The 21,854-nt window shown below is 49.4% G+C and overlaps 1 protein-coding gene across 1 annotated transcript; it reads right to left on the bottom strand.

The window, feature by feature from the left end:
- Positions 1-14,330: 14,330 nt before the first annotated feature.
- Positions 14,331-21,021, bottom strand: LOC120384221 (C-factor-like). Its single transcript, XM_039502602.1, has 6 exons — positions 20,875-21,021; positions 19,452-19,503; positions 18,583-18,770; positions 16,409-16,567; positions 15,571-15,681; positions 14,331-14,523 (listed from the first exon to the last, which is right to left on the bottom strand). Exons 1-6 carry the CDS (start codon positions 21,019-21,021, stop codon positions 14,410-14,412), a joined length of 771 nt encoding a protein of 256 aa, XP_039358536.1. The 3' UTR covers positions 14,331-14,409.
- Between the last annotated feature and the right edge of the window lie 833 nt (positions 21,022-21,854).

The following is a 21,854-nucleotide window of genomic DNA, read 5'->3' on the forward strand; positions in this document are numbered from 1 at the left end:
AGACAGTGATTTTTGATTCTTTCTTTTATACCTCTATAACTAGCTAAGTGATAAGAATACACCTAAATTCTTAAAGTATAGGCCTTTGCAGACAGGACTGAATATCTATATCCTAAAGCCGGCGTGGCGAGCTGATTAGCACAGGTGACCAAGCAGAGCTGATCAGCACAGGTGACCATGAAGTCCCAGAATCGCAAAAGAGCTCCAGAATGGACTGAATGGGAGGTACTGGATCTGATCACTGTATGGGGAGACGAATCCGTGCTATCGAAACTCTGTTCCAAAAGACGAAACACCGGAATATTTAAAAAAATCTCAAAGGGCATGAAGGACAGAGACTGTAACAGGGACCCGCAGCAGTGCCGTGTGAAACTTAAGGACCTGAGGCAAGCCTATCAAAGAACCGGAGAGGCAAATGGCCGCTCCGGGTCAGAGCCCCAGACATCCTGTTTCTATGATGAGCTGCATGCCATTCTAGGGTTTGCCCCTACAGCTACCCCAGCCTTGTGTGTGGACTCTGACAATAGATTCTCATGCAACAGGGATGTGGGTTTTGGGGATAAGGACACTAACAGGGGGAGAAGGGTAGCTCAGTGGTTTGAGCATTGGCTCCCTAAACCCAGGTTGTAAATTCAATCCTTGAGGGGGCCATTTAGGAAACTGGGATAAAAATCTGTCTGGGGATTGGCCCTGCTTTGAGCAGAGCCATTAGGCTAGATACCTCCTGAAATCCATTCCAAGCCTCATAGTCTGTGATGAGGATATTGACAATAGTGCACAGCATGCAAGCAGAGAAAACATTTTCCTTGACAGCTAGGAACTGTTTATCACCCTGGAGCCAATACCCACCCAAGGCAGGCTCCTGGACCTCAAAGGCAGAGAAAGGACCTCTGGTGAGCGTACCTCTGTAAATATTGTACATGGTTTAAAAGCAAGCATGTTTAATATGTCCTATTAACATGCATGGAGATGGAGCATAAATCCTCCAGGGACATAAGGTAATAATTGGAGATATGCCAATCTCCTAGAACTGGAAGGGACCCTGAAAGGTCCTTGAGTCCAGCCCCCTGCCTTCACTAGCAGGACCAATTTTTGCCCCAGATCCCTAAGCAGCCCCCTCAAGGATTGAACTCACAACCCTGGGTTTAGCAGGCTAATGCTCAAACCACTGAGCTATTCCTCCCCACACCCTGACATCTCAATGAAGCTCTCCTGGATGTATTCCCAAAGCCTTTGCAAAAGGTTTCTGGGAAGGGCAGCCTTATTCCATCCACACCAGGACATTTTACCACACCAGGCCAGTAGCATGTAGTCTGGAATCATTGCATAACAAAGCATGGTAGCGTATGGCATTCAAGCAACATCTGTTCTGTATCTCTCTGTGTTATCCTCAGGAAAGTGATATCATTCATGGTCACCTAGTTGAAATAGGGGAATTTTATTAAGGGGACATTCAGAGGTGGCCATTCCTGCTGGGCTGTTTGTCTGTGGCTAAACAGAAATCATCCCTGCTGTGCGCCACGCAGTGGGGGGAGGGGTGAAGCAATCATCCCAGAGAATAGGGTGGGGGGAAGGGGTTAGTTGGGTTTGTGCTGCACATTAACCCGAAAACCGCAGCCCCTCCTTTTAAATGGCCAACCCATTTTAAATGGCCAACCCAATGGGTGATTGGTATGGGAAATGAGCGCACTGCTGTTTGAAACCATGTAATGTTAACAGCTTGGTTCACCGTGAAAGAGTCTACTTCTTGTTCTCTAAAATGTGTCTTTTTAAATACTACTCTCCCATTTTTTTCCCCTCCCACAGCTGCAAATGTTTCAGCGCTCTCCATATAATCTCCATCCCAGAGTGCTAGGAAAGATTAGAAGGTGAAAAAAACGCACTTGCGATGAAATGTTCTCTGAGCTCATGCAGTCCTCCCACACTGAAAGAGCCCAGCAGAATGAGTGGAGGCTGACAATGTCAGAGTGCAGGAAAGCACCAAATGAATGCAAGGACAGGAGGGACGTGCGAGAGGACAGGTGGCGAGATCAAGATGATAGGTGGCATCAGTGTGATGAAAGGAGGCAGGAAGCAATGCTCAGGCTACTAGAGGATCAAACTGATATTCTCACGCGTATTGTTGAGGTGCAGGACAGGCAGCAGGAGCACAGACCACCACTGCAGCCCCTGTGTAACCAACCACCTCCCCAAGTTCCATAGCTTCATCACCCTGTCGGAGAAAAACTCAGTTCTCGCTTTTTGTTTGGGTGCAGCAAAATCAAATACTTCAAACCTCTGGTAACAATGAAAGCAAATTTTGAAACCGATCAGGCACTACTCTAATCAAATTAAAATATACCTGAAATCCAAGAGCTACGTGCAACATTCTATCTGCAGGCCAGTAAATGATATGATTGCCTGCAGCAGTGGTAAGATTAATATGTATATCTTGTAAAGTGGTGGCATTAACATACACATAGTTATCATTGGCTTGAAAAAGTGGGTGTCCTGTCAGGGTAGTTCCTTGACCTCTACCCTCCCAGCAAATATTGGCATAAACAGTGACAACTTCCCCTGGCTTCAGTTTCTGTACACACTGAAGCTGTGGTGGTTCTAACGGCCAAAATGTCCATAGATTTCCTAACCCCATCCAAATATCAGCTGTAATCCCAGGAGCACTAACTAAAAATCGATTAGGAGAATCAGGCGGTCTCACTTCCCAGATATCTCGGTGAATCACCCAATCCCACATGCATCCTCCCCATGGACCCGGCAGGATTCGGTATGTGGGAGCCTACACCCATCCTAACCGGTCCATATGCTTGGAAGGAGCACTGTGAATGTCCACACTTCCATCCAGAAAGTGTCCAAGTACGTCTTCATGACCACAGATCAGATGGTACTCCTGATGCGTCTGTAAGGGCAGTGGGCCAAGTCTGGTCTAGATCCCACTGCAATGCCTTCCCAGCCTCAGTGATATTCAATACCATCTCTGTCAGTAACTTCTGGGTCATAGAAATAAGGGTGGAAATGACATGTAACTCACCAACTCCAGCCCGTACTTAAGATAGCTGAGCTTCAAAAATAAGGCTAGTGGCCTTTTCTAGTTGGCCCAATTTCTTATCATGTTCCTGGCTTTGGCCCTAGCCCACAGGAATCTGCTCAATTCTCTTTCTTTCCAGAGGAAATAACCCAGGCCCTCTGTTGTGCTAATCTAATGGCAGCCCCTTGTGAGCAATCTGGGTATGTAGAAGTGATCCGAAAACTGGATAAGGGCAATGTCATTTAAAATCCAATTAGGGAGGGCAATACATACTGAAGGATTTATCCAAAACACAGGGCGCAGCCTGTAGAATAAACCCCAAAATCCAATCAATACCACATTCCCAAGCATGGGTCCCACAAATTTCTTCCTGCCAGTGTGTAATTCTTTGTTTCTTCACCAGGGTCAGTTCTCAATGTCCTTTTTAGTCAGGAATTCCTGGACTTTGGCAATGTCAGTGGAGTGAGTGTTTCTTCTTCTTCCCTGAAGCAGTCGTGGTTCAGCATCCTACAGGGGAGATTACCAGGACATCATCCTGTAATGATTTTGCTTCTTCTAGAAAAGTTTAAAGGCACAGTAGTTTGTCAGTGGACAAGGGAGAGGTTGCCAGCACGTCACCTTGTCCTTTTTCCCTGCTGTCCAGAAGCACAGTAGAACTAGAAGAAAGAATAGGTGAATTATCAGTAGGAAAATTCTTCTGATGTGGAGGGGTCTTTTTTGCAGTGAGAATCCTGGGTCCAAGCAATCAGTCTGTGGCACTTCACAGCGGTGTTGGTAGTCAACAGGACTTGGAAAGGGCCTTTCCAGCGTGGAGCCAAAGCAGTCTTTCGGTGATGGATCTTTATGTAGACCCAGTCTCCTGGTTCCAACAAGTGGCAAGGTTGCACAGGATCCTTCGGTAGTGCTTCCTTCACCTGTGTATAAAAAGACTTAACACATCCCATTAGTGTTTGACAATACTTAAGCATTATGTCATCCATCAAATGAATGTCCATCTGAGCTGGGGTTAGTAGGGGTGCAGCTGGTAGCCGCATTGGGCGTCCTGTCAAAATTCCATGAGGGCTGAGTCCAGTCTTTCAATTGGGAAGGGCTCTCATACTCATCAGTGCCAAAGGAAGGGCATCTGGCCACCTTAAGTTTGTTTCAGCACAAATCTTGGCCAGTTTATTTGTTTAAAATCCCGTTCTGGCGTTCCACTGTCCCAGCAGACTGTGGGTGGTGAGGGCAGTGAGCTGCACATAACTCCTTTACAATCTGTCCAGTAAAATGAGTTCCACGATCACTGTTGATACTCACAGGGATGCCAAAACATGGTACAAAATCTTTAAGCAAAATTTCACAACAGTCCTGACATCTGCTTTCCTGCAGGGAAAAGCGTCAACCCAATTGGTAAATACATCAACTAAAACTAATACATATCCATAACCACATTTAGACATTGAAATAAAATCAATCTGAATATTTACAAAAGGTCCCCAAGGAGGAGGGTGGGCTGCCCACTGCACACCAATCTCGTTTAACTGCAGCAACCATCCCCCCCTTTCCTTGGTAGTCAGCCAAGTCTTAGCCGAGAGCGGTGTCCTTGACTGGGGCCAGCGCCTTCTCCTTAAACTGAGCATGTTAGCTATTCTTTTATTTCTCCCTTCTCGGCTTTTTTTTTTTAACCTACAAAGGAAACTTTTACTCTTTACTTATACACCCTCTTTTATACCATGAACACATAAACATTACTGTTATACAGTACATTAGTCTTATTATTCAATGTATGCCACATATACCCTTTCATTAAAATAACCTTATTACAGAACTTTGGAACAACAAGCCAAGACAAGCACACCCACTTTGAGAAGTTCACTTAATATAACCTCTAGTCCAATAGCTTTCCACCATCCCCAGCCCTCTGGCTAAAAGTCTGAGGTAGCCAGAAGGATCCCTTGTACAATATGGGGAGTGGGTTAACTTTTCATGTCCTTGCTTCCAAAGACTGTCAGTATGCAAATTTTAACAACAATTCTCAATTAAAAGATTTGGCCAATGTAGTTTCTTTCTCTTAAGAAAATGTATTAGACTTTAGTATATCACATTTTTCTGATGTAACCAAACACTTTGTATTCTAAGTCGAACAAAACAAGTATCTGCATTTCAATCTAACACTTCCGCTTGATTTCAAATCAGACCATCTTATGAAAATATTAAACACAACAATTCTGGCCACGAGACAAACACCACAAGACAGAACATAGAACACACAACATAATTGTGACTGTGCCAGTAAATCATGGTACGTTGAATGCTGGCATTAGTTTTCTTTGATTATCTGAAAGACAAAAACAGAGGTCCACCCCTTCTGGGCAGTTAAATACTTAAAATATACAAATACTCTTGTTGATTCTAGGCAAAACAGAGGAATTACCCCATATGTTCTCGTATGTGTTTCTTAGACAGCCCTGGTTCACCGGCCTCTACCTTATCAGTTAGTTAATTTGCATTAACACAGATGCTTTCTGGCTTGCTCTTTTTTTTGACTTTTAACTCCTGCTTTTAAACACTGAAAGAAAACATCACCACTTATAGTGCCTTTAGAGCCTAATAAAATTTTCATTACATAGCACTGTATACATTCTTCAACTGATTTAACAAAATTGTTCATAGCCAAACGATTGCAATCTAATAATTTCTTTGCCTGAATTTATTTACAAACATTTCAAAGACACCAAAAACTTTTCTCTTTAGCATTTTTACAAAGTTCAACTGCTGTTCCCTCCAGCAACTACAGAGTCAACTTTTCACTTTCCTTAAAAATCACTCGCTCATCTCCCAACAGTCACTTTTATCAACTCAAATCACCATTCCAAATATCCTCCTGAGTATTTGAAATCCTCATGCTTATATTCACTTACTCCTTCTTTCCACTACACCCTCAAAAGTTTCCAACCTGTTTTCCAATCTCTTTGTCTGTTGCCTGCCCGCCTGGGCCCGATCCTTTTTTTCTCGCTGAATCGTCCCTTCCATTGGCACCAATTTGCTCCACTACCAGTTTAGCTAGGATGGTGAGCTTCTCAACTAGCCCCACCCTTCTGGTCTTTTCCCCAAAACATTTCTACTCACAAGACTACCCGAGTCCTCCCTTGTAAGGCTTGCCACCTGGGCAAAAATACATGGCCAATCCAAACCCCTTTAGGGGGTCTACCCAGAGACCCACCCATTTGTCTGCTGACACTTAAACAGAAAAGAAAATTACACAGAAAGCAGAAAGAATTACAGTCTAAGCCAGATTTTCTACTTCTATTACATTGTCTGTTACAGGGGGCGGGACAGAAGGATCTCAATACTACCTCAGAGCTTCATCGCACACATGGCTTCCACTCTGAGGAATTACAAACGAGAAGTTCAGTTCCGCTCACACACCCAACGCCCAAATTAACAGAGCAGAAAAACAACAGTAACAGGTTAAACAAAACAGAACAAAACCAGATAGTGTTTCCTTATTCTATTAGGGCTTACCTTAAATCATGCTATTCTTAACATATAACACCAACAGTACCAAACAAAACAAACATAAAATAACAAGGGTAAAACAGATAGATGGTGTAAATTCTGCAGGGTTCCCCCATTCTTAATTGCTCACCAAACTGTAACAAATTCCTGTTACCAATTTATCCCTCATGTCAGGTGATCAGACTGACACTGCATATAATCAAATTTTAAAGCTTCATTAAAAATAATAAAACAACAATGGAGAGTGTTGGGAATGCTCCCACCTCACTCAGGAAAAATATGAATGCCCCAAGCCTTAAGCCACTTTAATACTCACACATGTCTCACTGGAAAGTTAAGCTTTGCAAATGTAATTTCAATTCTGTAACTTGTATTGCCTTTGGTTTGCCTCTGTCTCTATTTTCCACAAGCAGCTGGGGCTGAAAGCAGTTTTTCTTTGCACTTAGCATAGTCCGCACTGATTCTTGACCTTGAACACAAAACAACTTCTCCTTTATCTCTGGGCTAAGCTGAATTTCAAATTAACCCATTCCTAGACAAATTGCTCACACTGTGTCAGAGGCTTTTCTTTGGTGATTAAAAGCTCCTCTGAGATATATGATCTTATCTAGATTGAAGGTACCTTCTAATGGGCATTGTTTAGATGGATTTTCACGCGTGTGAAGATTCCAATTCTCTAAATACCTGCAGGTTTTAGGACCATAATGTACGTACATGTAATATGCTGGGGTACCCTTAGGGGGTAAGGTGGAATGTTTAGACTGTCCCTCCCCCATTTTCCAATCACACAAACTCAGGGGGTGCCCTGTCCGCGCTAGTGGATCAGAAACTAAGGATCTCTCCCTACAGGGTACTCACACAGGAGGGACTCACAAGGAAGACTACGACTCTCCTACACCTCCCTTCAGCAAAGAGCGTCGGCTAGTCTCTGGGAGATGGCGCCGCTTACTCTAATTGCATCCAGTGAGATGATCAGATTGTCAGTAGCCCACACGGAAGGGAAAGGGGAGGGAAGATGGGTTCACACACTCCGAGACCCAGGTAGCTTCCTCGCCGGACTATGCCAGGCTGAGTCAGCCCACCGTGGGTCGGATCTCCTAAAGATCCCCTAGTTACCGGGCTTGCGTTAGAGCAGTCCTGATCATGAGCTTCCGCTTCACAGGGTACTCTGGGCGTCTTCCGATAACGATCACTCACACTGGTGTACACACACACACACACACACACACACACACACACACACACACACACACCAAGGCCTCTTTTCTTCCTTTTTTTAACCCTTTTTTAACCTTTTTATCTCTTTTTAAATTTTTTTTTTAACCTCGATGCATCTTTACCTGGTCCGGACCAATACCATGAGGCGGTATGACAACCCCTCTTGAGGCGGTAAAAACCCCTCAGCACCGGTGCATTCTAATGCATTTACCTATGCATTACCTTATGCATTTACCTATGCATTTACCTTGGTCAACTCAGCAGTTCCCAGTACTGCTATAAACTAACCTTATTGGGGCCTCTCCCCAATACCACTTTGCATCTGATCCTGCTGCACAGTCAATAAGTTCAGATGGCATGAGCCCAACAGAGACAGACATCCTCACGGAAAGTCCTCCTCCGATACCCCAATAGAGATTTCAAAAGGTCTCATACCTCTCATGTGGCGCCATGGGGTTCGAAGGGGAATGATCCGTAGTAGCCGTCTGTGGGTCCGTGGGCGTTGATATCCTGGACGAGCCCCCAAATTGTCGGAGAAAAACTCAGTTCTCGCTTTTTGTTTGGGTGCAGCAAAATCAAATACTTTATTATTTCTCCAGTAATTACAATGGAGGGAGAGAGTGCCATAGGACACAGGGTCACCCCAGTCCCGGACAGGTCTCTCAACTGGTAAACAATTACAGCAAGCTTTATACCTTTTGTTACAGACAATTTCTAGCAATAATACAGACTGTAAAAAGCAACAAATACATTTTGTTTATACATAAGCCTTTCTGCTATCTTATTTGTCTCACTCCTAAGAAAAGCAAGCCTGCTTTCTGCACTGTTGCAAGGTCGTAATAACTTTTCACACAGTTCACTCTGTCTCACATTATCTTGCTTCTACAAATCTCACGTCATTAGGGTCACAGCAAGCCTAACTCATGCTAAGTAACTGACATTCATTAAGATCCCTTCAAATCCTTGTTAATTATTTCCTGGCTTCCACAACCCAGATGCCCAAGAACGCAGTGGGGAGGTCTCTGGGCACCCAACCACTCCACCCCAGAGGAATGCCCAAGCAAAAGAAGGCTGGCATTCAATAAGTTTTGAAGGCTGCTGTGGCCTTTTCCTTCCCTCCTCCCCTCCTCTACCACTCCACCTGGTGCTTCCCTTCTTCACCACTCCTCCTGGGCTACCTTGGCAGCTATCCCCCCATTTGTGTGATGAAGTAATAAAGAATGCATGAATTTGAAATAACAATGACTTTATTGCCTCTGCAAGCAGTGATGGGGGGGAGGGGCGGGGGCAGTTGGCTTACAGGGAAGTAGAGTGAACCAAGAGGGTGGCTTTTCATCAAAGAGAAACAAACAGAACTTTCACACCGTAGCCTGGCCAGTCATGAAACTGGTTTTCAAAGCTCCTCTGATGTGCAGCGCAAATTGCTGTGCTCTTCTAACTGCCCTGGAGTCTGGCTGTGCGTAATCAGCGGCCAGGCGATTTGCCTCAACCTCCCACCCCACCATAAACGTCTCCTCCTTACTCTCACAGATATTGTGGAGCACACAGCAAGCAGTAATAATGATGGGAATATTATTTTCGCTGAGGTCTAACCGAGTCAGTAAACTGCGCCAGCGTGCTTTTAAATGTCCAAAGGCACATTCTACTACCATTCTGCACTTGTTCAGCCTATAGTTGAACAGCTCCTGACTACTGTCCAGGCTGCCCGTGTATGGCTTCATGAGCCAGGGCATTAAGGGGTAGGCTGGGTCCCCAAGGATAACTATAGGCATTTCAACATCCCCAACGGTTATTTTCTGGTCTGGAAAGCAAGTCCCTTTCTCCAGCTGTCATAACTATAAAGGGAAGGGAACAGCCCTCCTGTGTACAATACTATAAAATCCCTCCTGGCCAGAGACACCAAAATCCTTTTACCTGTAAAGGGTTAAGAAGCTCAGGTAACCTGGCTGACACCTGAGCCAGAGGACCAATAAGGGGACAAGATACTTTCAAATCTTGGAGGGGGGGGAAGGCTTTTGTTTGTGCTCTTTGTTTTGGGGTTGTTCGCTCTTGGGACTAAAAGGGACCAGACACCAATCCAGCTCTCCAAATCTTTCTGAACCAGTCTCTCATATTTCAAACTTGTAAGTAACAGCCAGGCAAGGCGTGTTAGTTTCATCTTTGTTTTCTCAACTTGTAAATGTTCCTTTTTTGCTAAGAGGATTTACTTCTGTTTGCTGTAACTTTGAAACTAAGGCTAGAGGGGGTTCCTCTGGGCTTTAGGAATCTGATTATCCTGTAAAGTTATTTTCCATCCTGATTTTACAGAGATTTTTTTACCTTTCTTTCTTTAATTAAAAGTCTTCTTTTTAAGAACCTGATTGATTTTTCCTTGTTTTAAGATCCAAGGGGATTGGATCTGGACTCACCAGGAATTGGTGGGGGAAAGGAGGGGGGATGGTTAAATTCGCCTTGTGTTAAGATCCAAGGGGTTGGATCGGTGTTCACCAGGAACTTGGTGAAGAAGTCTCTCAAGACTATCCAGGGAAGGGAGTTAATATTTGGGAGTGGTGGCAGCAAAACCAGATCTAAGCTGGTAGTTAAGCTTAGAGGTGTTCATGCAGGTCCCCACATCTGTACCCTAAAGTTCAGAGTGGGGAAGGAACCCTGACACCAGCTGTTCAAACAGACCAGAGTTCCTGAAGATGCGAGTGTCATGTACCTTTCCTGGCCATCCCATGTTGATGTTGGTGAAACATCCCTTGTGATCCACCAGCGCTTGCAGCAGCATTGAAAAGTACCCCTTTCAGTTTATGTACTCACTGGCTTGGTGCTCCGGTGCCAAGATAGGGTTATGGGTTCCGTCTATCGCCCCGCCACAGTTAGGGAATCCCATTGCAGCAAAGCCATTCACTATGGCCTGCACATTTCCCAGAATCACTACCCTTGATAGCAGCAGCTCAGTGATTGCGTTGGCTACTTGCATCACAGCAGCCCCCACAGTAGATTTGCCCACTCCAAATTGATGCCTGACTGACCAGTAGCTGTCTGGCGTTGCAAGCTTCCAGAGAGCTATCACCACTTGCTTCTCAACTGTGAGGGCTGCTCTCATCTTGGTATTCTGGAGCTTCAGGGCAGGGTAAAGCAAGTCACAAAGCTCCATGAAAATACCCTTACTTATGCGAAAATTTTGCAGCCACTGGGAATCATCCCAGACCTGCAACACTATGCGGTCCCACCAGTCTGTGCTTGTTTCTCGGGCCCAGAATCGGCATTCCATGGCATGAGCCTGCCCCATTGCCACCAGGATGGCCAGGATGACCAAACTTTGAAAGCAGCAGGGCCGGCTCCAGGCACCAACTTATCAAGCAGGTGCTTGGGGCGGCAACTCCGGAGCGGGGCGGCACTTTCAAGTATTCGGCAGCAATTCGGCGGCGGGTCCCTCACTCCGATTCGGAGCGAAGGACCTCCCGCTGAATTGCCGCAGATCGCGGCTTTTTTTTTTTCTTCTTGGGGCGGCAAAACTCCAGGGAGGTTGAAGTGTTCTCCTACAGGTTTTTGTATATTGCCATTCCTAATATCTGATTTATGTCCATTTATTCTTTTCCTTAGAGACTGTCCAGTTTGGCCGATGTACATAGCAGAAGGGCATTGCTGGCATATGATGGCATATATTACATTGGTGGATGTGCAGGTGAATGAACCGGTGATGGTGTGGCTGATCTGGTTAGGTCCTGTGATGGTGTTGCTGGTGTAGATATGTGGGCAGAGTTGGCATCGAGGTTTGTTGCATGGATTGGTTCCTGAGTTACTATGGTGCGGTGTGCAGTTACTGGTGAGAATATCAAGTGGAGTGCCCCAAGGGTCAGTGCTGGGGCCGGTTTTATTCAATATCTTCATTGATGATCTGGAGGATGGTGTGGACTGCACCCTCAGCAAGTTTGCAGATGACACTAAACTGGGAGGAGTGGTTGATACGCTGGAGAGTAGGGATAGGATACAGAGGGACCTAGACAAATTAGAGGATTGGGCCAAAAGAAATATGATGAGGTTCAACAAGGACAAGTGCAGAGTCCTGCATTTAGGACGGAAGAATCCCATGCACTGCTATAGACTAGGGACCGAATGGCTGGGCAGCAGTTCTGCAGAAAGGGACCTAGGGTTTACAGTGGACGAAAAGCTGAATATGAGTCAACAGTGTGTCCTTGTTGCCAAGAAGGCTAATGGCATTTTGGGTTGTATAAGTAGGGGCATTTCCAGCAGATCGAGGGATGTGATCATTCCCCTCTATTCAGCACTGGTGAGGCCTCATCTGGAGTACTGTGTCCAGTTTTGGGCCCCACACTACAAGAAGGATGTGGATAAATTGGAGAGAGTCCAGCAGAGGGCAACAAAAATGATTAGGGGGCTGGAACACATGACTTACGAGGAGAGGCTGAAGGAACTGAGATTGTTTAGCCTGCAGAAGAGAAGAATGAGGGGGGATTTGATAGCTGCTTTCAACTACCTGAAAGGGGGTTCCAAAGAGGATGGATCTAGACTGTTCTCAGTGGTAGAAGATGACAGAACAAGGAGTAATGGTCTCAAGTTGCAGAGGGGGAGGTTTAGGTTGGACATTAGGAAAAACTTTTTCACTAGTAGAGTGGTGAAGCACTGGAATGGGTTACCTAGGGAGGTGGTGGAATCTCCTTCCTTAGAGGTTTTTAAGGTCAGGCTTGACAAAGCCCTGGCTGGGATGATTTAGTTGGGTTTGATCCTGCTTTGAGCAGGGGGTTGGACTAGATACCTCCTGAGGTCCCTTCCAACCCTGAGATTCTATGAACGCCGAGCTGCTGTTCATTATTTTCACAAACCTCTCTCAGCGTACTCCAAGAGCAAAAGCTTACACACCAGCTTTAATCTATTTTAGTACAGAGGCTGCTGGTACAGGACAGCGTGTGCTGGTACAGGACAGGAGGTGCTGGGGGAAATTGTTCACTTTAGCATAAATGTGGATTATCTCAAAAATACCTAATATTGGCCAAGTAATTTTGGGAACATGCACCTTGGTGAAGGGCCCAGAACACCGTGCCTCTGCCCAGAGCTCAGCCTCTCCCCCTCCTCAGTGTGGTCTAGTGGTTAGAGAGCAGAAGATTGAGAGTTAGGCTCTGGGGTTCAGAAAGAGACACTGATCACCTCTCTCTCTCAGGATGTTCTCAAAAGAACAAGTAGCCAGGCCTGTGACAGCTCCCTGCAGCATTCCCTCAACTCACCCACACTCCTGATTACCCCCAGGCAGTTGGCACCAAGATAGGACTCATACCTCACCTTGTGACACCTGACAGCAGACGTTGCTGGAGCAGACTCCCGTGCAGTGTGATGTGCAGCCACCTTCACTGTCTGGTGCTGGAGCAGGGTCAGTGCATGCACCACGGGCCTTGGCTGCAGACAAACCCAGACACCAGGTACCTGGTACGTGAGGGTGAGATGGGACAGAATTGGAGGAAGCCCTTCACCCCACAGCTCATGTGGGCAGCACCACGATCCCCAAGGGTGGCAGCTGCCCCATGTGCTCCAGTCTATGGATGTCCCCCAGGTTGGCTCCTTCCTGCTGAGTGCAGAGCAGAGTCTCTTCATCTCCCAGAAGGGCCAAGTCCCGCCATGTAGGCCCATGGGGAAGACCCTCCCTTTGGTGCTGGTGCCTCTCCCTCTCCTGGCTGCTCTCGCCCTATATGGAAAACCCACTCAGGCTCCAGGAGCGAGCCATCCCCTGTGGATCCTCCTGGCTCCCCCTTCCATGCGCACCCCCATTCCCTGGAGAACTGCCCTCCCCAGCCAATGGGCGTACCTAGTCTTTCCCCTGGGTACATGCCAATGAGGTAGGCAACAGGAAGGGAGGGCTCCCTCACCCCCCAAGGGGTCCCTCACCCCACAAATAGAAAGAGCTGATATACCCAGTGACTCTGGCCGCCTCCATCCCAGCGCCCTCTGTGCTGTTTTGGGGGTAGGGGCACCTTGGACCAGGTTACAGAGCGTCGGCCTGTATGTCTTGGCGTGGCTAACTCAATACGTTGCACTGGTTTGGGGAAAGGGGGGTGTGTAACGTCCTGTGGGGTCCCCCTGGGATCTCTTCCCTGACGCAGTGACTGTTCAGTGTGGTGTCTGTTCCTGGGTGAACTGGGCTCTCCTTAGATGGGGGATTGCAAGTTAGTCTGGGCTTCAGGACTTGGGATGAGGAGACCTCTTAACAACTCCTGGGCCCCTCCAAAGACTCTTGAAACCCAGCTGCAGTTGGCCTGAGAGAAACCCTCCCGCAGGATGTTCCCTGGGGACCTGAACAACCTGGTGTTATTCGCACACCTGGCTGCCACAAAATCCACCCCCAGCCTGCCCTCCTGGCCAGTGGCCTGCTCACCCTTCTCCATCCAGCAGCTGCTCAGCTCCTCCCACACAGGCCAGCTCTGGGCTTTGGCTGTGGTGGGAGGAATCAGTGAGGCTCTCTCCAGTGAGAACCATCACATGGAGCCGCCCTCCCACCCCATGGCAGCTCCACCCGTGGCGCAGCCTGTGGCTGTCACGCCCGGCCAGGCAGGGTCCAGGCAGGGCTGTTGCATTAGAACAGTGGGTTTATTGAGGACACAGGCACGGCTGACAGCGCGGTTACTGGAACGGCCTGACCCGGAGCTCCTGTCCCGTGGCCAGGGAGCGTCTCACCAGGGAAGAACTTTCCCTTCCCAGCTCACGAAGGCCCCGTTGTCCTTTTCAGAGAGCGTCGGGAGCACGTTCAGGATCCCTCGGACACTTGCATCCACCGTCAGTGGGGCCTGCATGGGGCAAAGGAGAGTGAGGGGGAGGAACTTGCCCAGGGGAAAGACCAGGATCGGCTCCAGGGCTGGCCCAGGGGAAGGGACCTAGAGCCTTGCAACCAAACTGGAACCTGACGGGACACAACTACAGGTGTTGGATTTGGGTCAGGTGGAGTCTGAAAACAACCTGACACACTCTGACTGGGATCTGGGGTCTCTCATTACCTTCTCCTGCCATGGGATTGGTGAGGTGGTGGCTGCATTTCTGTGCTCCTGCTGGCCACCACCACCTCACCGCGCTGTGCATGCTGTGGAGCGATTGTGCTGATTCCTGGCAGCCCCTCTCCCCCAGCAGCACGCACTGCACAGCGAGGCGGTGGTGGCTGGCATGAGCAGGGCATGCAGCCACTGCCATGCTGACCCCACGGGTGTGAGGCAGCTGGAGATGGGGGGCTGGCATGGGGCATGCAAAGGGGAAGCCCCCACCAGGCCGAGCCTCAAGGACAAGGTGGCAGAAGTGACATAGACACAAGTTCAGGGGCAGTGTCAGGTTCAGATCGGATCTGGTTTCAAAACAACCTGATATTCTTGGATTAGTTCCGATCTAGTTGGGCTTAAAATCTGGCCCAAACTATCAGATCTGGCCTGGTGCTGGTCCAGGCCGCTAGGTGCCCATGGCTGAGGCCAGGATCTCCCTGGGGCCTGCCAAAACCATGAGAGGCCAACCCAGGTCACTGTCCCCTGATGCTGGGTGAGGAGCTGGGGCAGGATCCCCATGCAGATACCTGCATACAGGTGCCCATGATGACCAGTTCCCCATGGCAACAGCTCTGCTGACGTTTGCTTTGCGATGCCAGGAGCCGGAGGAACCAAGGAAGTAGCAGCAGGAGGATCAATGCCCAGGACACAGTGCTGAATCCCGGGAGGTGGGATCTGATGACAGGCTCATTGCGACAGTTTTCCTCCACACAGGTCGAAAGTGGAGGGGGCGACAGGTTACGGCGTAACCATTCCCCCTACGATGAACATGAGGTTACAACTGGCCTTTCCCAGCAAGGTACCTACCGTGAAGCCCCCCATGTCAGTCTGCACCCAGCCAGGATGGACAGCGATGCTCAGGATTCCATCTCCTTCATACCCCAAGGATTGGCACTTGGTGAGCATGTTCAGAGCAGCCTGTGGGCGAGACACCATGAGCAGAGACAGCAGCGTGTGGGGAAGGGGAATGAGCCCTACAGGAAATGATCCCAGATCCTGAGGGCAGGGAAGGGAGAGACAGCCAAGCGTGTGAGGACCCTGGTGTGAGCTGCAGTCTCTGATGCTCGATGGGGACAACAAGGTGCTCTCAGGGGCATGGCCATGGGGAAGGGGATGTAGCTGCACTTCAATCAGCCACAGCTACTGCGTAGCTTCAGGGGGGCTGTGACAGCTGAGTACAAGTTAGAGCAGTGCTGAGGCTGCTCTAGGTTTTGCATGATCAGGGGGTGGCAGAGGGAAGTGTAAATGTGGCATCGATTCTCCTTTGTTTTCCCCCAAGGGTTCACCAGGGGCAGAAGAGGATCTGGTCCCCTCCATTTAGACCTAGTGACGGTCTCTCAACTGGTTATATTCGCCCCTAGGAAGGGCTATAATTAATAGCTCCATAGTGGCCCTCCCCTGTCTGTGCTGAGACTGGCTAGTGTAGTGCTGAGGAGCCCCATGTGCCTCCCAGTGTGGGGATTTCCCTGATGGGATACACACGATGGAAGGTTCCTCACTGAGGGGAAATCCGGGAGCTGATCTGAATTCCAGGCAGCTGAACAACAGCTGGTCCCACCTGGCACAGCAGTGGAAGCTAGAACGGCTGGGCAGGAGGGCGGGGAACATGGGGAAAGCACTGAGTGACACTGAGCACGTCCTGTACCTTGCTGCAGCGATAGGCGATAGCTTGGCCCACATGCCAGATTAAGGGATTTGTGATGGAGCCAGCCTCGCTGGACATGTTGACAATGGCCGCCTTCCTACAGCTCAGCCCTTTCTGGTTGCTTCCCTGGGCAGCCTTCTTCAGCAAGGGCAGGAACGCCTGGGCAATGGGGAGAACAGAGCACCCCCAGGGTCAGCTTAGGAGAAAGGACCCCGGGTTGTGAGGCAGTGGCACCGGAACAGAGAGGGCCAAGGGGCCATGGCCCTCTCACTTTTGAAAGTGGACAGGCCTAGTCCCCTGCTCCTCTTCTTGCCCCCAAGGCCCCACCCTCTGGCCAGGCTGGAGGCTGGAGCCTGGCCAGGTAAGAGTGTACCGGGGAGCCCCGGACCCTCCACCTGCCTGGGGTGGGGTGGGAGGTGGTGAGAACAGCCACCGGCTTGTGTCCCTGACCTTCAGCCTCCCCACCCAGGGCAGATGGAGGGTCTGCGGCTCCCCTCTTACCAGGGCACAGCTATGGCTCTTCAGCCACCGAGGCTCTGCCCCAGGCCAGGCCAGACACCGGAGCCAGGTTGGGATAAGGGTCACGCGGGCAGCTGTGGGGAGCTGCAGGCCTTCCACCTGCACTGGCTCTCCAGCCCAACTATGGCTTCTGGCTTGACCGGGAGGCGGGGCTTTGGGGGGGAAGAGAAGGGGCAGGAGCAGGGCCATGGAGGGGGCAAGGCCTCGTCACCCCCCAATTTTAGGAAGAATCCATTGCCTGTGTTGTGAGGCTCCTCACCACCACCTGCCCTTAGTGGGAAGCAGTCTGGTCTGTACCAGCTGCGGATCAGCTTCCTGAAACCACCAGCCTCTGGTAACACAAGCCCTGCCCTCCAGGCCCCCGTAGGCCTCGCTCTCTACACAGGTTAGTGATAGACACACACAAACTCCAGAGCCCTCAGTGTTCCCTGCAGTGTCCAGCCCCTTGTCCACTGGCAGAAATACCAGGCCTGCTGTTCCCAAAGGCAAAGATGCACCAGCCAGTAAGATTCAGCTCAGGATCATCACTTTGCTTAGCACCCTAGCACATAGATCTATTTATAGTGAAAACAAGGAGACGTTTATTATCAAAGACCAGAAAGTCAAGTGAGTGAGAGTAAGGATTTTGGAAACAAATGGTTACACAGAAAACAAAATCAATAACGCACTTTCTAGGGATGAAACCTAACTAGGAAATCTCCTCCTGTCTAAAGAAGCTTGTCTCACCCAAAGTTCTCTCCCTTGTTTTCAACCAAGCCTGGCTGGGATCCCTTTTTCATGAAGCAAACTCCCTGCGTGTTGACTTTCTCAGTGAAGGATTTCACCATGTCTTCTTTGTCCCCCATATATACGCAGGCAAAGCTTTGATGTGTGTACACACAGACGCACGCTTGTGTTTTCCTGTTACTTTTCTGTCTTTGAAGGTTTCACAATCCTTCATTAGCATTCAGTTCAGACTGGTGAGAGGAGACTCACTGGGAACTAAACAATACTTAGTTTCCATGGAAACTGCCAGGTAGATAAACATTTCTTTTCTGACAAGAAACCTGTGTATGGACATAACTCCTTACCCAGCATCTGTATGTGCATTTCAGAATTATACTGATGCCCAGAGTGACACCGACTTTTATTGGAGACCTCACACGCCGCTCTTTGGTGAACAAGAATGCACCAGGACCCTGTAACCTCTTGCCAGTGGCATTATGCGGTTTCTGTGTCACTGTGGGTGCCCTGCATCTGAGGGTCAAGCTCTTGGCTTGGCCTGCCTACACTTTGGACCTCTGTCATCTGCCACTGCAAAACACTGAGTATTGCGAAGCCAGTCCACCTGTAGATCTTGGCCTATGGATTCATTTCTCAGGTGGTTAAAGTCCCACAAGCATAGAATCATAGAATATCAGGGTCGGAAGGGACCTCAGGAGGTATCTAGTCCCACCCCCTGCTCAAAGCAGGACCCATCCCCAACTAAATCATCCCAGTTAGGGCTTTGTCAAGCTGGGCCTTAAAAACCTCTAAGGCCCTGCAGCGTGAGGGGTAAACAACCAAGGCCCCCACATTGATCCAGTAACTAGAATCCAGGGGAAGGGAAGATTTCTGGCCTAAGCAAAATCAAACTCAAGTGCAGCCGGTGACCTGCCCTTGGTCGGAGCTCTTACCTGGCTCACCAGCAGGGGTCCCGTCACATTTGTTGTGTACACCAGGGACATGTTCTCCGGTGTCTCAGACTCTAGTGTACCATTCCTCCCTATCCCAGCGTTGTTTATCAACAGATTCAGCCCCGAGCCTTTCAGATGCTCCTCAACTCTGGCTGCTGCCGCCTTGATGCTGGCTAGGTCAGTAGCTTCTATAGAGACAGAGCAGGGGGTTCAGGTGCATGATTCCTCCTCCCTCATGTCACTCCATGGCACACCCCTCTCCCAGGCACCAAGGGGCTTCTTCCAGCCGGAATGAGAGGTAGGAGAGGGGATGGAAGTTGGTGGGGGGGGACTTGCTGCTGGGCCCACAGAAGTGGGGTTGTACTGGGGCAGCAATAGGAAAGGATAATGATAATCAATAATAATAATTAGTTATTTGGACAATCTTAGTAGGAGATTTTAAAAACCTCAATTTATTGTAATTAGTGAATACTTCAGATGTGTGTCGTTGATCTACATTAGACAAAGAACTGGAATGATCTAAAACTATTTTTGAATGCATTGTAGGTGAGAGAACTGATCAGCTGGATGCCTGAGGCTCCATCCCAGAGGTGGGACTGCATGTCAGAGCTGCCCAGGTGTGATTGTCACACGAGGGACCTGGCACATGATGTCCCTGGGGCTTTCCCAGCCCACCCAGGGCTCTCCAACCCCTGCAGGGCTCCCCACTCACACCTGCCTTCTCTGGGGCTGGGTAAGGAGTCAGTGGGCTCCGAGTGATTATTGACTCTGGTCCTGTTCTCCCCACTGAGATCTGGAGGGCAGGGAATGGGGAACAACATAATCCAGGGAAGGGAACCTCAACTCTGGGTCCAGGGCAGGGCACCCACCTAGCGCAACGATCACCAGGTTTGGATGCCTGGACACCAAGTTCTTCAATTGCTGGAAAAGAATAAAGTCAATGATTATTGACGGAGCTGCCAGCCCCGGGGATGGCCAGGCTGGGCAGAGTCCAGCTCCCTGCTGCTATCTGGGGCCAAGTCAATATCTTATTGCGTTGACTCTGCGAAGCCCCCACGTGCAGCACCCAGCTCTGGCTTTCCGGGTCGGTAGGAGGCGTCTGTCTGTCTCCTGAGCATTTAAAACACCATCATCTAATTCAGTGCGATCGAGTCAGGGACACAAACCACTTCCCTGTCAGTACCACACCTGTGCTCTCTGCCCTCTCCCTGCATGCGCTCTGGGAGTCTGTGACGCCGGGGGCTGGTCAGGGCACAGCGAGTGCAAGGAGCAGCTGGGACATTGTGAATGAGGACCCTGGAGAGGAGCAGGTTTAGGAATTATATGGGGATGGGGGGCAGGAGTGAGGCTGAGTGGTGCAGAAGACAGGGATGGGGATGGGGTTGGGGGCAGCTCCCCTAAGATGGGGCAGTTGTGGGGAAGGGGAGTCCTCGCTCAGGAGCCAGGGGAAGGGAGTGTGGCAGTGTTGCCAGCTCTCGTGAACTGGTTGTGAGTGTGGGTTTTGGCGATGACATGAGAAGGAACTCTGGTTCTGCAGTTTCCCAGGGTGGGCGCATGGGCAGAGCTCAGTGCAAGAGCCTCGGGGCTGAGGACACAGAGCAGCCCTGCCTCTATGTAAGCATGGCCCTAGAGCAGACAGAGGGTCTGGGGCAGTGGCAGACAAGGGAGGGGGGGTCAGGGAAGTGGTGCCGTGGACGCTGAGCAGACAAGTGCTGCTGCTGGGACAGCACAGCCATAGGAAATGGATGGCAGTTCCCCTGTGTGAGGGGGAAGGAGGCTGAAGACGGGGAGTGGAGTTGCCATCGGAGCAGCCAGGGAGTGCCGTGCATTCTGTGCGCATTAAAGATTGACTTTTCCACCTGAAATGATCCACGCACACGTTGACAGAGGAATAGAAGGCAGTTACAAAGTCACAAGACAGACTAAAAAACTGATTTTGTAAAAAGTATCGTGATTTTGGGGGTCGGACGCATGATTGTGTCTCTCCTGAGGCTGGCAGTACTGGGTATGTTTCCACCGCAATCACAACGTGTAGAAGCTGTACAAGCCGGCCCGGAACCCCTGGGGAATTACTCAAGGGCTAGCCAGTGCTGCCGCATCCTAACTGCTCCGGGACTCGAGCTACCTCTGTTAACGCTAGCTCGGGTGTAGCTACAACCCTCAGCCTGGAGCGGTGTCTGCAGTCGCCTCCTACTGCGGCACGTTGCTCTCGGAGCTGAAGGCTTCTTCAGATTCCCCTCCCTCCCCACCACCATGTACAGCTCACTCCGTCTCACCTCGCCCCGTTCTCACCTGCGCTCGCTCTCCCTCCGAGTCCCGGCAGGTCGCAAAGACCCACTCGGGTGGGTTGGATTTCTCCAGAAACTGCTTGACGAGCTCCAGGCCGATTCCCCGATTGGCCCCAGTCACCAGAACGCTGCGGACATTAAAGCCAGCCATGGTCCTCGCCTGCCTGTGCCCCAGCTGGCAGGGCCTGTGCTCAGCGAGCGCTGGGCTAGTTCTGGCCCCACTTCCCCTGCACCTGGGTTATATAAGCTAGCGCTAGGGAATGAGCTCTCTGCTGCCATCTACTGGAATGAGACAGACCTTATTTATTACCCATCATCTCAGGGTGAACCGTTTGGCTGTTTTCGTTACTAGCTATTGAAGTTTTGGGTGCAGGGCCTTTGAAGTGTTGGTCTCCTTATTGTGTGAAAGGGCAGAACAACTGTACTCAGCACACTCGGCGTAAGGAGTCACCACAACCATGATCTGTTTTCCACAGCTGGGCAGTGGTGTTGGAAACAAAACAGGGAGAAACTGGGTGGCGGAAGGGCATGTGCTTGGAAATAAGGACTTTGCTCTAGAAATCTATGTGATGTTTAATTTTCTCTACAAAGTGACGATAAGACTGTGTGAACTGGGAAGGGTGAACTCTGCTAATGACGTAGATCTGCAGTTGTAGAGGCAATGACAAGTGCCCAGGTGCCTGTACCGTAGCCTGATTTGGGATGTTGATTAAATTAAGCAGATACGTTAATTTTACTTAATTAATATTAATAATAATTATTATGGATATTAATTAGTATGGGTTTAGGCTCACCAATTTGTTTGATCAGAAGGTAAAAGTTCTTCCTGAATCAGGCTTCACAGAGTTTATAAAAGGACCTTCGGGGATATGACAGGAAGCTCACACTGAGACAGGTATTGCCTTAAAGACCTTTTATTAAAATCAATGAAACAGTGAGCAAATGGTAACACAGTTAGAATTACAGAGTTTCAATTGTATTACT

Source organism: Mauremys reevesii, linkage group 16 (assembly GCF_016161935.1).
Source record: "Mauremys reevesii isolate NIE-2019 linkage group 16, ASM1616193v1, whole genome shotgun sequence".
Lineage (NCBI taxonomy): Eukaryota > Metazoa > Chordata > Testudines > Geoemydidae > Mauremys > Mauremys reevesii.

What these genes read in the sequence shown, in the direction of transcription:
- LOC120384221 (XM_039502602.1), bottom strand. Translation starts at nt 21,021, where the DNA reads ATGGCTGGCTTTAATGTCCGCAGCGTTCTGGTGACTGGGGCCAATCGG. An exon ending in CGGAGGGAGAGCGAGCGCAG is followed by an intron (nt 19,504 to 20,874) that starts GTGAGAACGGGG and finishes ATTCTTTTCCAG; the next exon opens with CAATTGAAGAACTTGGTGTC. An exon ending in CTGACATGGGGGGCTTCACG is followed by an intron (nt 14,524 to 15,570) that starts GTAGGTACCTTG and finishes TGCCCCATGCAG; the next exon opens with GCCCCACTGACGGTGGATGC.